Genomic DNA, 18996 nt, shown 5'->3' on the forward strand with positions numbered 1-18996 from the left:
GCTTTTCATAGGGTGGGAGGGATCAGCTGCTATGCAGAGGGCTTTTTTGGTGAGACGGGTGCTGTAGATGTCCTGGAGGGAGGGGAGAGGAACACTGATGATCCTCTCAGCTGCTCTCGCTATGCGTTGGAGAGTTTTTCGGCAGGACGCATTGCAGGCTCCAAACCACACAGTGATGCAGCTCGTCAGGATGCTCTCGATGGTGCCTCTGTAGAAGGTGTACATGATGGGGGCCGGTGCTCTTGCTCTTCTCAGTTTGCGGAGGAAGTAGAGACGCAGTGGTGTTGTTCGTCCAGGAGAGATCCTCAGTGATGTGCACACCCAGGAACTTGGTGCTGCTCACTCTCTCCACAGACGCACCGTTGATGGTCAGAGGAGCATGCTGAGTGTGCGCTCTCCTGAAGTCAACAATAATCTCCTTCGTTTTCTCCACGTTCAGAGAGAGACTGTTGTCTCTGCACCACGCAGCCAGGTGGCTCACCTCGCTTCTGTAGTCGGTCTCATCCCTTTTGCTAATGAGACCCATCACAGTCGTGTCGTCTGCAAACTTAATGAAGAGGTTGGAGCTGTGTGATGGTGTGCAGTCGTGGGTCAGCAGAGTGAAGAGGAGGGGGCTCAGCACACATCCCTGAGGGGCCCCCGTGTTAAGAATGATGGTGCTGGATGTGTTACTGCCGACCCGTACTACTTGTGGTCTTCCGGTGAGGAAGTCCAACAGCCAGTTACACAGTGAGGTGTTGAGCCCCAGCTGGACCAGTTTTTGAGTGAGCTGTTGGGGGATTATAGTGTTAATTGCTGAACTGAAGTCTATGAACAGCATTCGGACGTATAGTCTTTTTTGTCCAGATGTGTGAGTGCTGAATGGAGTGCAGTGGAGATGGCGTCATCGGTCGAGCCGTTGGGCCGATACGCAAACTGGAAGGGGTCCAGGGAGGGGGGCAGGACAGTCTTAATGCGCTGCATGACTAGCCATTCAAAGCACTTCATGAAGATGGGAGTAAGTGCAATAGGACGGTAGTCATTAAAGCAGGAGGGAGATGACTTTTTAGGGACCGGAATGATGGTGGTGGCTTTGAAACAAGTCGGGACGACAGCCTGGTTGAGAGAAATGTTGAAGATGTCTGTGAAGACATCAGTGAGTTCCACTGCACAGTCTCTCAGTACGCGTCCAGGAATGTTGTCAGGACCTGGAGCTTTGCGTGCGTTGATCCTGCTGAGGGATCTCGTCTGTCTGGGGACAGAGTCATCACCTGGTCACCAGGAGGGGGTGGGGTCTTTTGTGCAGTGGTGGTGTTTTGCACTTCAAAGCGAGCGAAGAAGGTGTTCAGCTTGTTCAGCAGGGAGATGGTGCTATCACAGGTCTGTGGTGGGGGCTTGTAATCTGTGATGGTCTGTATGCCCCGCCACAGGCTCCGTGTGTCTCTGCTGTCTTTGAAGCGATGTGATATTCCCCTGGAGTACTGTCTCTTAGCCTTTCTGATGCCACGGGACAGGTTGGCCCTAGCTGTCTTCAGGCTCGCCTCATCTCCAGCTCTGAAGGCAACGTTCCGAGCTTTCAGCAGCCTGTAGACCTCCCCTGTCATCCATGGTTTTTGACTGGCACGGACAGTGATGGTTTTAGTGATTGTTTTAATGAGAGGCTTAATAGCAGCCAGTTTAAAGGTTTTGGGGACATATCCTAATGACAGTGATGAATTAATAATATTTAGCAGAGGATCTATGAGATCTGGAAGCAAGTCTTTTAGTAGCCTAGATGGAATAGGGTCTAGCATACAAGTTGTTGGTTTAGATGCTTTAAAGGGATAGTTCGCCTATTTAAGACATGAAGTTGTATGCAATCCTTACCAGCACTATAGTGTATACACACTGACCCACTCTGTGATCACCTCCCTGGTCAGAGTTCTGGCCGCTGGAAGTTTTTCAAGAAAGTAGTCCCGGTTAGTTTCCGGGGCCTCAAAACTGTGTGTTTTTATGTGAAAAAAGTATATGCGTTTCAAAGCTTGATTAATTTACATCACAAAAAACACTCCAGACAAAATTCATACCTCAGTTTTAATCGGCACTATGTTCTTTCCATTACCGTCAATCCGCGCCGCTGTCAACGTCAACAGTGCGCACGTTCCGATCAGCTGTTCCATAGTGTTTACACACTCGAATGACAACGACGTAAAAAGTAGAAAATTAACAATGGTGCGAACTTGTAAATTCCCAGGTTGTGACCACAAGAATGTGCCGGGATCACCGTTCAGATTCCATCGTTTTCCTGTTTCGGATATAGCTATGAGACAGCTTTGGCTGGTTGCCATCGGCTATTCTGCGGGAGATAAAATATCCAGCATCAAGGATTTTCGTGTGTGCAGTGCTCACTTCAGCGAAGACGATTACATCCCCAACCAAGGAGGAAAAAGCAAAAAATGGATTTTAAAGATTTTCACTTATAAACACGATGATACCGACACAGGTTCCGCATAGTTATAGACAATAACAGCAATAGCGAAGCATCATATTTTGTTGTGTTATATAGATTCAACTTAATTCATCAGTAAAGATATTTGCCGATTTTCTCACCACATAGACCGGCGATTTTTTTCGTTGCTATCATTGCCCCGGTTAGCATATTCTCAGTGTAGCCTAAAAACTGACGTTAGCTTCAAAATAAACCTGTTGTATGCGACATAAAGTTAGTAAATAGAGCTTACCCATGGTACTGGTACAGCAGAACTCTTTAAAATCCGTTTTTTGCTTTTTCCTCCTTGGTTGGGGATGTAATCGTCTTCGCTGAAGTGAGCACTGCACACACGAAAATCCTTGATGCTGGATATTTTAGCTCCCGCAGAATAGCCGATGGCAACCAGCCAAAGCTGTCTCATAGCCATATCCGAAACAGAAAAACGATGGAATCTGAACGGTGATCCCGGCACATTCTTGTGGTCACAACCTGGGAATTTACAAGTTCGCACCATTGTTAATTTTCTACTTTTTACGTCGTTGTCATTCGAGTGTGTAAACACTATGGAACAGCTGATCGGAACGTGCGCACTGTTGACGTTGACAGCGGCGCGGATTGACGGTAATGGAAAGAACATAGTGCCGATTAAAACTGAGGTATGAATTTTGTCTGGAGTGTTTTTTGTGATGTAAATTAATCAAGCTTTGAAACGCATATACTTTTTTCACATAAAAACACACAGTTTTGAGGCCCCGGAAACTAACCGGGACTACTTTCTTGAAAAACTTCCAGCGGCCAGAACTCTGACCAGGGAGGTGACCACAGAGTGGGTCAGTGTGTATACACTATAGTGCTGGTAAGGATTGCATACAACTTCATGTCTTAAATAGGCGAACTATCCCTTTAACAAGTTTATACAATTCATCCTGACCCATAGTAGAGAATGAGTGGAACTGTTCCCCAGGAGATCTATAGCGCATCTGATGCGATACTGTAATTGACGGCTGCATGGTGACAATTTTGTCTCTAATAGTATCGATCTTGGAAGTAAAGTAGTTCATAAAGTCAACATCAATCAGTGCACGTGATTTGTGATACTGTCAGAGTTTAATACTGAACAAAGATGTCATACAACAGGAAAACAAAAATTTAGCCATTCTTTTCATTCAGTACCTGGAGAACACAGTTTCATTGTTAAGTTTTTATCACACTGAAAACAAGAACAACAGATGTGAATAAAACAGCAAGACATGGGCTGCAGTATGTCCTGTAGGGTCCAGAGAAGATGTTCCAACTTGTTTTGAAGCAGCTGACCCATGCTTTCAAAACCTATCAAAATAAATAATATGTCATTGTTAAAACCAGCACACCAACGCAGTTCTTGTTCATTTTGAGGCACATAAATAAATTCAAACAATTGTAAAATGAAGCCATTAATTATGTTCAGGAGATTACACATGCTTTTCCACTTGCCTGGATTGTTACCAAATTACAATTCATGTACATGTTCATTATTTTTCATTTCCTAAAGATCTTTTCAAACACCATCATTATAATGCAATTTTTGTTGTTGCTAAAGGAAAATTTATAGCATTAGAAGACATAATGCGAGTGATATTTGCTGGTACATCTGTAGTTGGCTAAATTGTACTTGTCTGCTTGCGCACAATGAAAAAAATAGAACTTTTTAGACGGTCCCTATTTTGTTTCCCGAACTACTTTGGACATTCAGGGGACTTTCTCAAGTAAGTATGTCATTAAAACAATTTTTGACTATTTTGATCGTTCGTGAAAACTGTAGTAGGTCGGCAATCATGTCGCTGAATAGAATGTGCAAAAATGAACTTTATCGCACATATATTTAGAAAGTTATTGAACGCGGAAGTCCACTGTGCAAATATAAATTCACGTATTTCCTCAGCTGCTGTGGGGTGTCCCGTTTTCCTCCCGCTATGATAGTGCGGCCCATAAAGCTGCTCAAAATCTTGCTCAAGTCGGGCCTTTTTCCCGGTTACTGGCTCATCTTGGTCAGCTGCCCCCCCCACTGCGTACATCTTCACCAAGTTCACCTGGGATGATCAGGGGTGGATCCATCGGGGTGACAAGAAAAAGCTCTGCCACCCCAGAATTATCACAGAATAAAATATAAATGTAAGCAGTGTTTCATATGCTACTTTTCAGCAGCAGCAATAAAGCAGCAGCTTTCAATAAGCTTTCAATAAACTGTTTACGATGGTTGTACACGTACGCAGCGCGCGTGTACTCGACTTCATTAACAAATGACTTTTACGAACCGGTTCTTTTTGAGTCAAAAACACAAAGCGCGGCCCACTTCATTAACGAACTGTCTTTACATTTGTTCGTAAATCAGATAATAATTACTGCTTCTATATCTTCATACTTACACATACAGTACATTTACAGTATACAGTACCAGTACATCAGATTATGGAAATTTCACTACTCTATATGTACAGTAAACTGTAGCACATGTACAGCTTCAAAAGTGTGACTGTCAAATTTTGATTTGTAACCATTTTTTTTTTTTACAGTAGGCCTATGTGTACTGCATTTTTGCAGAACTGAGAAATGACTGCCTAGAGGTATGGTATTGTGTCAGAAGACAAACAGTATTCTGTAATTAAATGTATTATTAATTTTTATATTTATTTTATTCCTGGACTGTAATGTGGTATTGTGGCATACCAAGTTCATACACAATTCTTTGGCATTTGAACTTTTCTAGTGCTTTTTATCTACTGCAAGATTACTTTACAATGGTAAAATGAAAATCATTTTTGTCCCAAAAGTTAATTGCGTATTTATACATCTGTATCTGTTTTTTGTAATAGTGTTATTGATCTCATGAGTGTTCATTGGCAGGGAAGTCATCTGTGTATTTGAACTGCATTAACTGAAGCATTAACACACCTGTGTTAACTTGAAAAGTTTGAATGACAAATGTATGCTGGCTTATCTTAAAGTCTTGTTTAAAAACAAATAGTTTGGTCAGATGTTCTAGATGTTTGCTAGGATATTCTGGGTAGTTGCTAGGCTCTTGCTATGCAGTTGCTGGGGTGTTGCTAGAGTAGATGGTAGAAAGTGTGTTGTGGGTGATTACAGACATTCCCACTTCTGTTAATAACAGAGAATCAAACATTGTTTTCAAAATGGATCCAGTTTCAGTGCTTTGATATTATTGTATTTCTTTCTAATGTTAGTACATTCAAACGTTTTTGTTGATGCTCTTAACCGTGCACTAAAATGTAATTTAACAGTTGTGTATGTCAGACTATAAATCCCCTAAAACTAGGCATGGGTACTTGCTTTGGTGTTGCCACCCCTCATAGCTCTCACGCCACCCCTTTGCCACCCTAAAAATTATTTTCTAGATCCTCCCCTGGGGATGATATTTACTAGGGGTGTGATGAGACACTTATCCCACGAGACGAGACAAGAGACTAGGTTAAACGAGAACGAGACGACACGAGATTTTTAAATTTTTTTAAAGAAATCCTCAATGATGAATTACATAGGAAACATTTTTTTCAACTAAAAAAGACAAAACACAAAAAAATGTAGGTACAATTTGAACTTTATGAAATTAAACGTCCATTTTAATGAATTATATGCAGTAATAAACAAAATTTAAACAAGAGCTTCACGATTCTGGGTAAATTGAGAATCCTAGTTGTTTTTAATAAATTGGAGACCATGATTCTCTCACGATTCTGGAGAAAAAAGAAAAAACTAAACAAAATAACATAATTTACTAGTGGTTCTGACGAAATGTTTATTGCTTAAGTCTTTTAAAAACATATATTCATTTAAACAAAATGGGAAAAAAAAATCAATGAAGGAGTCAGTGTCTCAATTCATTAAGACTTGTTTGACTTGGAATCTCCTGAATGAATGATTTATTGACATACTTTTTTTTAACGGGCAGTTGTCGTCACCACCTGGCGGAAGAGGATAAAGCGTTACAATACACACAAGTGTTCGGATGCTTTCGTTTCGATCGCTACTGTAGACAATAAGTGTTTATACCCAAACACGGGGCTGAATCCAGCTTCTTATTCGCAGCTTCTTATTGACGCTATCCGTTCCACCTTAAAAACGCGACGCTTCCGCCTTTCGTAGCTTCTTATTCACGCTCTACTTAGGGACCGTCTCTTCTTCAAATACGAACAATAAACGATTGTTAAATGTAAATAACACTGAGATAAGAGCGAAAACGGGCTGTCAACATGAAATCTAATTACATTATTCGTTAGTTATTGAACGTATCATCCTTTGAACGTTTCAAACGATTTTTTAAATTTTAAATTAGATTTTTTAAATCTAGCCTATTATGAAGACTTAATATGGGCCAGCATCTGTGAATAGATGACACCTACCCCTGCGGTTTCTTTGTTTTAAAATGCGCTCAAAGTTTGCTTAATGCATAAATAGCATTTGTAAATATTATAATTTTTACTAGATTCTGTAAGTACTATAATTTGTACTAGATTTCAACTGTTAAATATATGTGTGTGTGTGTGTGGGTGGGTGTGTGTTTACTGTACCTTTTAAAAGTTGGACCTATATTAAATCATATGTAAATGTAATCAGTAACAGGTCAAATTGCATTATTGGACAAATTGGTGGCGCTAAATCTCAAATTACACTAATTTCTACGTTAGCAATTTGAAATTATGGACCCCTGAAATTGACGGTTATGACAATTCAGTAACAGGTCAAATTGCATTATTGGCCCAGTTGGTGGCGCTATATCTCAGCTTCCTTTGAGGGTGCGTTAGAATTCCACTTGGGGCCTTGTTCTCAAGCCTCCTGGCTATCACCATACAAAATTACAATAATTTCTTATGTAGCATTTTGAAGTTATGGACCTATGAATTTGACAAATATGACAGTTAAGTAACGGGTCAAATTGCATTATTGGCCCAATTGGTGGCGCTATATCTCAGCTTCCTTTGAGGGCGCATTACAAATTCCACTGGGGCCTTGTTTCCAAGCCACCTGGCTATCACCATACAAAATTACAATAATTTCTTATGTAGCATTTTGAAGTTATGGACCCATGAATTTGACAGTTATGACAATTCAGTAACAGGTCAAATTGCATTATTGGCCCAATTGGTGGCGCTATATCTCAGCTTTCTTTGAGGGTGCATTAAAAATTCCACTGGGGGCTTATTCCCAAGGCCCTTCACTGTCACCATACAAAATTACAGTCATTTCTACGGTAGTATTTTGAAGTTATGGACCCATGAATTTGACACGAAAATTCAGTAACAGGTAAAATTGCATTTTTGGCGGCATTATATCTCAGGTGTCCTTGAGGGTGTGCTGAAAGTTTCACTGGGGGCTTATAGCCAGTGTGCTTGTCCACACTGGGTATAAGCACCTTCAGAAAGTTTCACCACACCTTCAAGGATAGCTGAGATATAGCCCCTCCATTTGGGCCATGAATGCAATAGCTTGACTATATTGTCACATATGTCAAATTCATGGGCCCATAATTTCAAAATGCTACCATAAAAATTATTGTAATTTTGTATGGTGATAGCCAGGTGGCAAGGCCCCAGTGGAATTTTTAACCCAACCTCAAAGGAAGCTGAGATTAAGCGCCACCAATTGGGCCAATAAAGCAATTTGACCTGTTACTGAATTGTCATATCTGTCAAGTTCATGACTCCATAACTTCAAAATGCTACCGTAGAAATTATTGTAATTTTGTATGGTGAAAGTCAAGGGCATTGGGAATAAGCCCCCAGTGGAATTTTTAAGGTAACCTCAAAGGAAGCTGAGATATAGTGCCACTAATCGGGCCAAATAAGCAATTTGACCTGTTACATTCTGTGACACAAAAAAAGTATTTTTTTTTTTTATTTTAAAATTATAGTGGATTTTTGTGTGTCCACCATGACACTGGGTGTGGGAAATACGACAAGCGGAGTGATACCTGATACAAACGGTGACGTGGTTGGAGGAGTTCTGATTTCATTCTAATATCGCACCCTTATCAGCCAGATTCGAGGACCAGAAAGAACTGTTGTATAATATATATAGGTCACACCAGTAATTCACTAACTGAATATTTCTTTAAATAGCATTAGCACTCCTGAAGAAACAACTAAGCTTAAAGCTTTTGATCCACAAGCACAAAGGTAAGAATTAAAATGGAGAATTAAGAATTAAGATGGAAATATCTACACATTTGTGACCATGGACCACAAAACCAGTCGTAAGGGTCAATTTTTCGAAATTGAGATTTATACATCATCTGAAAGCTGAATAAATAAGCTTTGCATCAATGTATGGTTTGTTATGACAGGATAATATTTGGCCGAGATTTCAAAATCTGGAATCTGAGGGTGCAAAAAAATCTAAATATTGAGAAAATCACCTTTAAAGTTGTCCAAATTAAATTCTTAACAATGCATATTACTAATCAAAAATTAAGTTTTGATATTTTTACAGTAGGAAATTTACAAAATATCTTCATGGAACATGATTTTTACTTAATTTCCTAATGATTTTTGGCATAAAATAAAAATCAGTAATTTTGACCAGTACAATGTATTTTTGGCTGATGCTACAAATATACCCCAGCGATTAAAGACTGGTTTTGTGGTCCAGGGTTACATTTGTACTTGTGTTAAATACAAATGACCAGATAATACAATCATGAGGCTCTTTTGTATATCCCAACACATTTTTAGATATCATCTGCTGATAACTTTGTAGTCGAGATGAAAAAACTTAAAGAAATTATTTCTGCTCAAAATATTTCAACACACGGTTGACATGTTTTTTTTTTTTTTTTTTTTTTTTAGATGGCTACATTTACAGATTTTTGTGAAATAACCCAGGTGGATTTGGAGGATATTAAAGACTCCATATCTACTCAGGATCTCCCATCAGCTGTAAACATGATCAGAGAATACCTCAAAGAGCAGGATCTCATAGAACTAAACATTGGTGTCACTGGAGAGTCTGGTTCTGGAAAGTCCACGTTTGTCAACGCATTCAGGGGTTTAGGAGATGAAGAAGAGGGCTCTGCTAAAATTGGGGTAGTGGAGACCACTACAGAGCCTGGGGTTTACCTTCACCCAAAATACGAAAACGTAAAAGTGTGGGATCTTCCTGGCATCGGAACACCAAACTTCAAAGCTGATGAGTACCTTAAACTGGTTCAGTTTGAACGCTATGATTTTTTCATCATCATTGGTTCAGATCGGTTCAGAGAATGTCACACTCAGCTGGCCAAAGAGATCATGAAAATGAAGAAAACATTTTATTTTGTTCGTTCCAAGATTGACATGAGCATTGAGGCTGAAAAGAGAAAGAAAAACTTTGACCTGAAAAAGACATTGAACACCATCCGAGAGGACTGTGAAAACGGTTGGTTTATTCAGTTAATGGAATGGCAAAGTTTTGACAAACAAAATTACAGTTACATTTTTGAGGTTGTTATTAACATAATGCTTTATTGTGGATATATATTTGGCCATCTAAAACTAATAAATATACATGATTGCAGAATTCATGATAATAGGCATATTGTACATGAATAATACAATAATCCTTTAATGATTACATAATACTTTTTTCTTTTTTACAGGTCTGAGAAAGATTGGTATAGAGGATCCTGTCGTGTTCCTGATCTCTGGCTGGGAGCTCGGAAAGTATGATTTCAATGCTCTGCAGGAGAGGATGGAGAAAGAGCTTCCACAGCATAAGAGACGTGTGCTGATATTGGCTTTGCCGAATATTACGCTGGAGATTAATGAGAAAAAGAAGAAAGCTCTAAAGAAGGACATTACAAAGGTTGCCATCCTGTCTGCTTGTGTGGCTGCTGTTCCCATTCCTGGTCTTTCAATCGCTGTGGATTTAGCCATCATAGCAGTTGAGATAGAAAAGTACAGCAACGCCTTTGGTCTTGATAAGCAGTCTTTGAAGAAGGTCTGTAAAAGATATGGGAAGAGAATAGAGACTGTCGAAGTTCTGATTAAGTCAGCTTGGTATAAAGGAATATTCACAGGTTCCATCATAGCCATACTAAAACAGGTATCCTTTCTGATAACAGAAGAAGCTGTTGAGTCTATTGTTAGCTTTGTGCCCTTTCTAGGCACTGTAGCAGCAGGAGCAATGTCCTTTTGGGCTGTGTCAACAATGCTGAAGAGTGCTCTGAATGAAATAGCAGAAGATGCCAGGAATGTGCTAATGGGTTTGGTGGAGACTAAAGTGTAATCAGACAGATTTAATGTACCAGTTACTTAAAGTTGTTGCAAGGTGTATAATATTCAATAGTTCAAAGTTAACTATTTTGGAAAGAACACAATAGTTCTGGCACATTTTATACACAGAATTTTAACAGAAAATTGTGATTATTTAGGCATTGATAACTATTTATGTTGTTTTGACTTTTATATACTCAAAAAGTAACTGAATTAAAAACAAATTTATTAAATACACTGCATGAAACTCTGCAGAAGCAAATGTGTTGCTTTTGGTAGGAACCTTATTTGTTTATTGTGTTTATTTTATGGGATTTAAGTAATTTTCCTTAAAATATGTGTCTTTATTTAAACAGATCATGAGCTGAGAAACCAAAATTCCCTTGATATTTTGACATATAAGATGTCACTGTACTATAAAAACATCTTGTAAAGTTCAGAATTCAAAACTTTCTCATTAGTCTAAGAAGATCAACACCTGCTTCTACATCACTACACACAGTTTGGCACAAAACGCAATTTGGCATCCCTATTCTATTTAAATGGAAAAAACGCACTCTCAGGGCTGTTTAGTGAATTTGTGTTTTTATGACTTTTTATAAAATGCCAAGTTAGGGTGTTTTGGTTATAGTTGACAAAATGTTTTATTATCAATCACTATGCTCTCTTTATGGCTAAATATTGGTTTGAGACATCATTCCTAGATAGGAACATCGGACACTATTGATTCTGACCAGGGAACACACTTTAGTGGTCAGAAAGTGTGTGGACGTCATTGGATTTTCATAGCATCAACAATGACAATCATCATTTGAAAGTGGTATCACACTCTGAAATTGAACTGGTGGCAAAATATGGAATGACAGACATAACATGGTATATGTGCTTCTATTATTTCTATGCATAATATTAGTTTATCAGCCCAGTTTTGGCTGAAGGCCAAATGTTGCTTTTGGAGATCTTGCTATTGCAGGTGTGCACTTAAATCAGATTTTCTTCTGATGCAATCATTGGTTTTAACTGAGGCAGTCAAATGAGGGTTTAGGATGCGTGGAAACCTCCTCCAGAGAGGGGCGGGCGTAAAATTGAGTGAAAAAATAACAGTTTATCATTAGCTACCCCTTCAGATGCAGAATATGTAGAATTATTAAGCATAATTAAATGGATACATATTAGACATTGTGACATTTCTCATTAATTTTGAACAAGACTAGATGAAATGCTGTAGAAAGGATGATGAAGATATGAAAGGTGGGAGGCTACGATGATTAGCTTTCACTGGACTACAGTTTAGTTGCCATCCAAATGGTCTCTATGGTCTTTGTTTATCCATCAACATTATAATGAAGTCAAAATAATTCCAACAAAGTTTGAGCAATCTTGTTTTTCAAAAAGAGCAGTGTCTGTTTTCCGTTCTCTTGTTTATGTGTTTTCGCAGATCATTGTCATCAACCTTCGAGAAATTTGCTGAAAAGTTTGAGCCTTATCATAAAGGGGGCCATTCTCAACAAACAGCAGCTAGATAGGATAGAGGGATTCTGAGCTACAAAAGAGATATCAGTCATTTTTTCATAATGCCGTCATGAGATAAGCTATATTACTACTAAAAGATGTTTTCAGAGGTGTATGATGCATGCCTGGAATAATACTAAGTTAGTGTGACAGATCAGCGGAAGCGTTTGGATCCATTTGCAGCTTTTATTAACGAAGTCGGGTACAGGCAGGGTCAAAACAACAGCAAACAGGGTCCACAGGGAATAGACAGACTCAGAAACGAGAACCAGGCGGGGTGTCGGGGCAGGCGGCAGAGATACAAATCCAATAACAGTCCAAGGGTCGAGGTACACAGAGAAGAATCACAATCGAGTAACAGTCCAGGTGAGAAACGAGAAAGCAGTCCAGTAATACACAAATAACGCTCAGAAATGACAGCCAGGGCAAATCAAGACTTCGCGGGGAGGTGATGTGTGCGTGTGTGTTTTATACTGTGTGTGCGTAATGAGGTGCAGGTGTGTGTGTGACGTGTCAGTCCCAGGCATGAGGGGTTATGGGAGTTGGAGTCCGAATGAGACCGAATCAGTATTCTGGCGAGGGTTCCCTCTGGTGGTGCGGAGGAGGCGGTACGGAAGCCTCCTCTGTAACAGTTAGACACTAACTATTTTGCGTTTTTTGTGCTTTAGTTTTTAACACATATACAGGGGTATTTGTAAGTCATATATTTGTCATACAGAGTGAATCAGGTCAGTTCATGGGTGGTTTATTATTAACATGCTGCAAGATATGGTCAAAACATGACATGATGTGATTCAATGATTTGTCTGTAACTAGAAGGTCATAGTAATGTAATTTTGGTTAAACCTTAAAAGACCCTTAAGGGAATTTTTCCTCAGTTCAATATATAATGGAATTTGTATGCACAATTATTACCACTGTCTGATTTGATTTTAAATGGTGGACTCCAGTTGACAGTTCTAGTTTTAAACATGATAAGCCTGCCAGACAGCTTGTTTTGAGTAAATACTAGGGCACTGAAACCTTAATGCTGAGATGCAGAGATCCCAAAGATGACAAATGGCCAAAGGTGTTAAAGTTAGAAAGGTTAAAGCACATGCAATATGAAATGGTAAAGAATATGTTTTCACAGTGAGTTTTTGGAAATTCCAATTGTACCAAATCACAAAGTGAAACATGTAAAGTGATAGCAAGTTAATGTTGTTCACGTACTGGAAAAGCAACCTACAATTTATCTGAAGTTCTGCACAAATAAGTGTAGCTAAACTTGATTAAGGATTATGGTCCTTTAACATGGGACACATTGTTTGGATCAATATTGGGATACATTTAAAAGCTTTAGTCACAGTTTCAGGAGTGTTTAACATCTTACTTTTGTATATTGTCATAAGACTCATAAGACTGTTGATTTGTCTGGTCAACCACTTGACTGCACAAGGCCGCAAGGCCATCACCCAGTGTTACACACACTCCCTCAACCAAGGCTGATACGCGGTATGACAGAAGTGACCTGTTCTTTTAAGAACATGTGGAAGGTAAAAGTATGGACTTGTTATCCAATCTTTTTAAATGTGTTTTTTGGTAAAGATTATGAAAGTTTGCCTGCAATAATCATTTTATGTTGTCATATATGATTAAGAGGGGAGAATGAAGGATCTGAGAATCTTCAGATCTAAACAGTGTGTGTTCAAGAGAGCAACCATACCTTTGTGTTCAGTTTTTTTTTCTTGTTTTTATTCATTCTAGATCATTTATTGAGTCATTTGATAATTTAGAATCATTAGTCATTTAGTCAACTGCATCCAGCATAAAACATGCCAAATCGGCTGTGCGGATCACTCCACTGTGATGACCCCTGATAGTAATTGAGCAAGCCGAAGAAGAAAGGAGAGAGAGAGAGAGAGAGAGGGTCATTTAGCTATTTATATCATTTATCATTTGATTATTTTTATCATTTATATTATTTAAATTATTTTATCATTTATTAATTTATTCACTTATTATTTTTATTATGTTTATGTATTATATATTTCTTATTATTTTCCTTGCTTATGCTTTTCCATTGTTGTTCAGTCTCATGATTGTGGAGTTTCATGAACTGTTTTGTCTGTATAAGAAATTAGAAGGAATGTTTATGGAAATTCAAGGTTTATGGGATATTGTGTTTGTTATGCACAGAGACTTCGTCTGACGAACACAAATTCAACAAGTAGTGTGTTACACTACTTTTGTTTCACAGGAAAAAATGACAGTCCTTAAGAGGGGCGTTTCCCCCACTGTACCCTATGCTGTAATAAACAAGGAATATGGCAAGCCGGTTTAACATTTAATCTAAAAGTTGTACTAGTATCTATTTTCATGCTACCAGTACTTATTTTTTAGATACTAGTATCTTTTCCATTAAGTACTAGTACTTATTCATTAGCTACTAGTGCCTTTTGTAAAGTTACTAGTACTTATTCACTAGATACTAGTACTCATGTTTTAGATGCTAGTACTAGCTTTTTAGACCAGAGATATGCATTTCTGCCAGTATGGTAATCGTATGTTGAATATTAATGAACCAGCCACATACGAGAGAGATTAAAGAGGAAACGGAAACAAGGTGACGAATGTACTTTTTTTTTTTTGATGAAACCACATAGAAAAAAAACAAAAACAATCATTTGTACTCAAGCTCACATAGAAAACATTTTTATTTTTTATTTTTTTATTTTTTTGCCAGTTTTGTAAACGCTGTAATTTCGTAAACATAGTAGCCTAAAGTGTGTGTTTGGTTGGTCATCGGGTGCCCTCTGGTGGCAGAATGGAGAAAAGACACCAATTTTATTATCTATTAATTTCCTCTTTTTTTCCTCCAGTAAAAACAATGAATATCATATCAGGGCTGTATGTTAACTTTTTTTTTTTTTTTGCATATAGCACTGGTGCTACAGACATTGAATGTTTTTACATAAATGTTCTGTACAGGGCATATCGATTCCAAACCCTTATGGTTTTTCGGACAAGCATTTTCTTTATTTGGAACAAAGGACAAAAAATATTATTAATAAAATAAAATAAATAAATAAATAAAAAAAAAGGTGTGCTGTACTTCTAGGGCTGCACAATTTGGCCAAAAATGTTGTTTTTATATATCAATATGACTAATAATGATTATGGTTATTAGTTTTATATAGAAACATTAAACAAAATAAGGAATATTACTTTTGTAATAACACTATTTCACTATAATATAAAAAACTGAGCATTTAAGAATAAATATAATAATAAACATAGCTGCAAGAAAAATAAAAAAAAGTACACTTCTCTACACTGGGGAAAACTTAAGGATTTGCAAATGTTTACCTCAGAGTTCTTAATTATCTTTGCTATTTTTACCCAAATCAGGGTTTTGTGAGCAATAATGAGTACTCAGTTAATGTAATTTCTTTTTTAATCATACTCGTCGTCGGAGGGCGCCCTTCACAATAAATAAATACTAGTATGTAATGATTAAGTACCAGTATCTAATAATAGGTACTAGTATCTAAAAAATAAGTACTAGTACCTAATGTTTAACTACTAGTACATAAAAATTATGTACTAGTTACAACTGGAATACATACTAGTCAAAACTGAAAAGTTGATATCTCAATGACAGATCACATAGAAATCAATGGTAAAATTTAAAATGTTTTACTAGTAACTACGGAATAGTTACTAGTCACTATTGAAATAAGTACTAGTACTTATTCATTAGATACTAGTACTTAATTAATAGATACTAGTACTTATTCATTAGATACCAGTATCTATTAAATAGATAGTCGTATCTAATGAATAAGTACTAGTATCTATTAATTAAGTACTAGTATCTAATGAATAAGTACTAGTATCTAATAAATAAGAACTAGTATCTAATGAATAAGTACTAGTATCTAATGAATAAGTACTAGTATCTTTTAAAAAGGTACTAGTAGCTAAACAACAAGCACTAGTAGCTAAAGAATAAGTACTAGTAGCTAATGAATAAGTACTAGTACTTAATGGAAAAGATACTAGTAGCATGAAAATAGATACTAGTACGGCTTTTAGATTAAATGTTAAAACGGCTTGCCATACTTATCGGACAATATGCCTTTTTTTCTGGGCTGTCTTTGTCACGTAGATCTGGCAACCCTGCAACCCTAAGTCCATTTAATTCAGCTTTCACTGCCATTTTGTGTTGTCGCTTGCTGTATTTGGTAAGAAAGAAAACTGCATTTTTAGTTACGTCTTACTTTATAGTTTTATTTACAGTTTAAAAGAAATAAAACGGTTATTGGTCTTTGAATGTCAGGTTTGAACTGTGCTAGCATTTCTTGTGCGTTTTTAAGCGGTTAAACAAATAACATGTTATCGGTGAGATAAGTAAAAAGCACTGTTAAGTTTAAAAACTTTTTATTGATCGTCAAAACCTTCACCTGTTTCAGGTGTCTTTGATTAAGGTGGAAAATACAAATTCATCGGTATTGAATCTGCTGCGCCACTTGTTCATGAAGGTAAAAGTTTGTTATTTTGTTGTTTTGATACGTAGTGTTTTGGTTGTTTAGACAGTCACTTTGCAACGGTTATAGACAGGCCTCCATTCTGCGTGTTAATACACGAGAGCATGTTAGGGGAGGCGCGCAGAGTGTAAAATAATCATTATTATTGATTACTAATTTGAATCAGTACATTTATAGCTAAAACAATACCTTGAAAGTGAAAAGAAGCAGGTTTTTACGATCAGAAATTTCTTAAACCGGTGAACCTCTGTAAACTTTACCAGTGGTAAAGTTTTAAACTAACACTTTTGAAAGAGTTAACATTATTAACACCCTGACAGTGTTACTAACAAACTTTTAACATGTAAAATATTAACACCAGAATGGATGATGAAAATACCAAAGTTGGATTAACTGGTCAACAGCAACAATGTTCAGGTGGAAAAAAAAAAAACACAAAACAATGCACATTTACATTTATTTACAAAATGAAACGTATAATTTTCCCTGCAACAAAATTTCTTCACATTCAGTGTTTTCAATACATGTAAAAACATGTTCTTACAGCAATTAAAACATCATAATGCCAAGGCATATCAATGCAAAGACACAAAATACACATTCTAATGTGGTGCATATTATGTACTCTTAATGTCATAAGGTTTATAATGACAACAACAGTCTTTGCTAATGGTGTTTGGACCTCCTTGAAGAGAGTATAGTCTCATTTTTTGTTTTCAGCATGACAAGATGCGTTTCTCTGCAGTTTTCAGCCAAGCAAGATATACATTCTCACTTGCAGCATCAGAAAAGTGCTCCTGTAAAATTGAAAAATAAAACAAAACATAAAAAACAGGATAAGTTCACATCCATTTATCAGGTGAAATGTCAGAGGCAAGTGTCAAATAGTCAAGTCACCATTATATATAATGTTTTTTACAATGTAGAGTTTCAAAGCAGCTTTACAGTATTAAAAGGTTACTCCACTCCAAAATGAAAATTGTCATTATTCACACAAAGAAATAAAAAAATAACAACTTTATTCAAAAATTTGTCTCCTCTGCATCACCCTATAGCGCCATTTTAGAATGTTTTACCTGAACACAAATGGCGTATGCTGTTTTGTGTCATCTGTGCCACACAGATACGTCTTCTATATTTATTTACACTTTGATTTGAACAATACTCTGTTTGCATTCAGGTGATACTGATGCAGAGGAGACTAATTATTTTTGTTTTCTTTGCATACAAAAAGTATGTTCCCGTAGCTTTGTAAGACATGTCACATGGATTATTTTATGGCTCTCCTTGCCACATTTCTGGACGTTGATTGTGTTAATTACATTACTGTATATATGGGAGCTGTCAGAATGCATCAAAAATATCTTAATTTGTGTTCTGAAGATGAACTAAGCTTTTACAGGTTTGGAACAACATGGGGGTAAGTGATTAATGACAAAATTTTCATTCTGGGGTGGAGTAACCCTTTAAACAGGGAAATAGTGTGTTAAAATAGTTCTGTTTTCCTCTGGCCAGACGAAATTTTAAATCTACCTTGCAACAAAGTTTGTGCAGAGAACTCATCTGGTTCCTGTGGTCTTGTCCGGATCGCCATCTAGGTGACAAGGTCTTCAGATGGGATCAGTCTCTGGCGCTCATCTATTTGTCCTGGTCTCCGCTGACATTCAGGGCTGTAGAGATCATCTCTAGGTGCTGATCCACTATCTGGGCTGGGTACGGACTATATCCGGGTACCTGCAGTGACCATTTGACCTGGATACAGTCTGGATCTGGGTGGCTACAGTGACCTCGAAATAAGAACCAAAAAGACTAACATTAATGTAGATGCCAATCTGACAGTTTAAATCTAGATAATACAATAGAATACAAAAAAAACAAATAAATTACTTTGAGTAAAAGCATTTAATTCACTGTAAATTTATGTACATATATATTGTCAGTCTTACTGGAAAATTGGTCTTTTAACGTCAGCGACAAAGTCATAATTCCAAGTGCGTACTGATCTCTCTCTACATTGAAGTTGGACTCCTCCTACCAAAATGAATGCGCATAAATGGGACAGCACATAAATAAACGAGAGTGCAAACCCAAAGGAAACCAGATTCTTTCTTATTATTGTTTAAAAAAAAAAAAGCATCTTAAAATATGCAATTATGGCTTACCCATGTCTCTGTTATGTGTCCTAACAAAAATCTTCTCATCCCACTTAATGTATTGGTGGATTCATACTCTTCAAGCACATCATCTCCTGAGCGAAAGAATA

At 37.3% G+C, this 18996-nt stretch overlaps 1 protein-coding gene and 2 long non-coding RNA genes across 5 annotated transcripts; 2 read left to right on the forward strand and 1 right to left on the reverse strand.

The window, feature by feature from the left end:
• Positions 1-4141: 4141 nt before the first annotated feature.
• On the forward strand, positions 4142-11035 carry LOC127181647 (interferon-inducible GTPase 5). Of its 3 annotated transcripts, XM_051136479.1 has the most exons (6): positions 4142-4194; positions 4371-4600; positions 5002-5052; positions 8563-8619; positions 9289-9856; positions 10077-11035. In XM_051136479.1, exons 5-6 carry the CDS (start codon positions 9289-9291, stop codon positions 10703-10705), a joined length of 1197 nt encoding a protein of 398 aa, XP_050992436.1. In that variant the 5' UTR covers positions 4142-4194; positions 4371-4600; positions 5002-5052; positions 8563-8619; the 3' UTR covers positions 10706-11035. The 3 variants fall into 3 exon arrangements, with proteins under 3 accessions (XP_050992436.1, XP_050992435.1, XP_050992437.1); XM_051136478.1 differs by lacking the exon at positions 4371-4600 and having other exon boundaries at positions 4143-4194; XM_051136480.1 differs by lacking the exon at positions 4371-4600 and having other exon boundaries at positions 4150-4198.
• A 5334-nt stretch (positions 11036-16369) lies between these two features.
• Positions 16370-18478, forward strand: LOC127181308 (uncharacterized). The gene is made up of 3 exons (XR_007829759.1): positions 16370-16430; positions 16659-16727; positions 18332-18478. It is a non-coding gene; the product is annotated as an uncharacterized LOC127181308 (long non-coding RNA).
• On the reverse strand, positions 17364-18974 carry LOC127181310 (uncharacterized). The gene is made up of 4 exons (XR_007829761.1): positions 18896-18974; positions 18680-18764; positions 18267-18520; positions 17364-17507 (listed from the first exon to the last, which is right to left on the reverse strand). It is a non-coding gene; the product is annotated as an uncharacterized LOC127181310 (long non-coding RNA).
• Between the last annotated feature and the right edge of the window lie 22 nt (positions 18975-18996).

Source organism: Labeo rohita, chromosome 19 (genome assembly GCF_022985175.1).
Source record: "Labeo rohita strain BAU-BD-2019 chromosome 19, IGBB_LRoh.1.0, whole genome shotgun sequence".
In the NCBI taxonomy this organism is placed as follows: Eukaryota; Metazoa; Chordata; class Actinopteri; order Cypriniformes; family Cyprinidae; genus Labeo; species Labeo rohita.

Bases quoted from the DNA above. Each gene is read 5' to 3' on its own strand.
- LOC127181647 (XM_051136479.1), top strand. From the start codon at position 9,289: ATGGCTACATTTACAGATTTTTGTGAAATAACCCAGGTGGATTTGGAG. The intron at 9,857-10,076 runs GTTGGTTTATTC...TCTTTTTTACAG, and splicing joins CCGAGAGGACTGTGAAAACG to GTCTGAGAAAGATTGGTATA.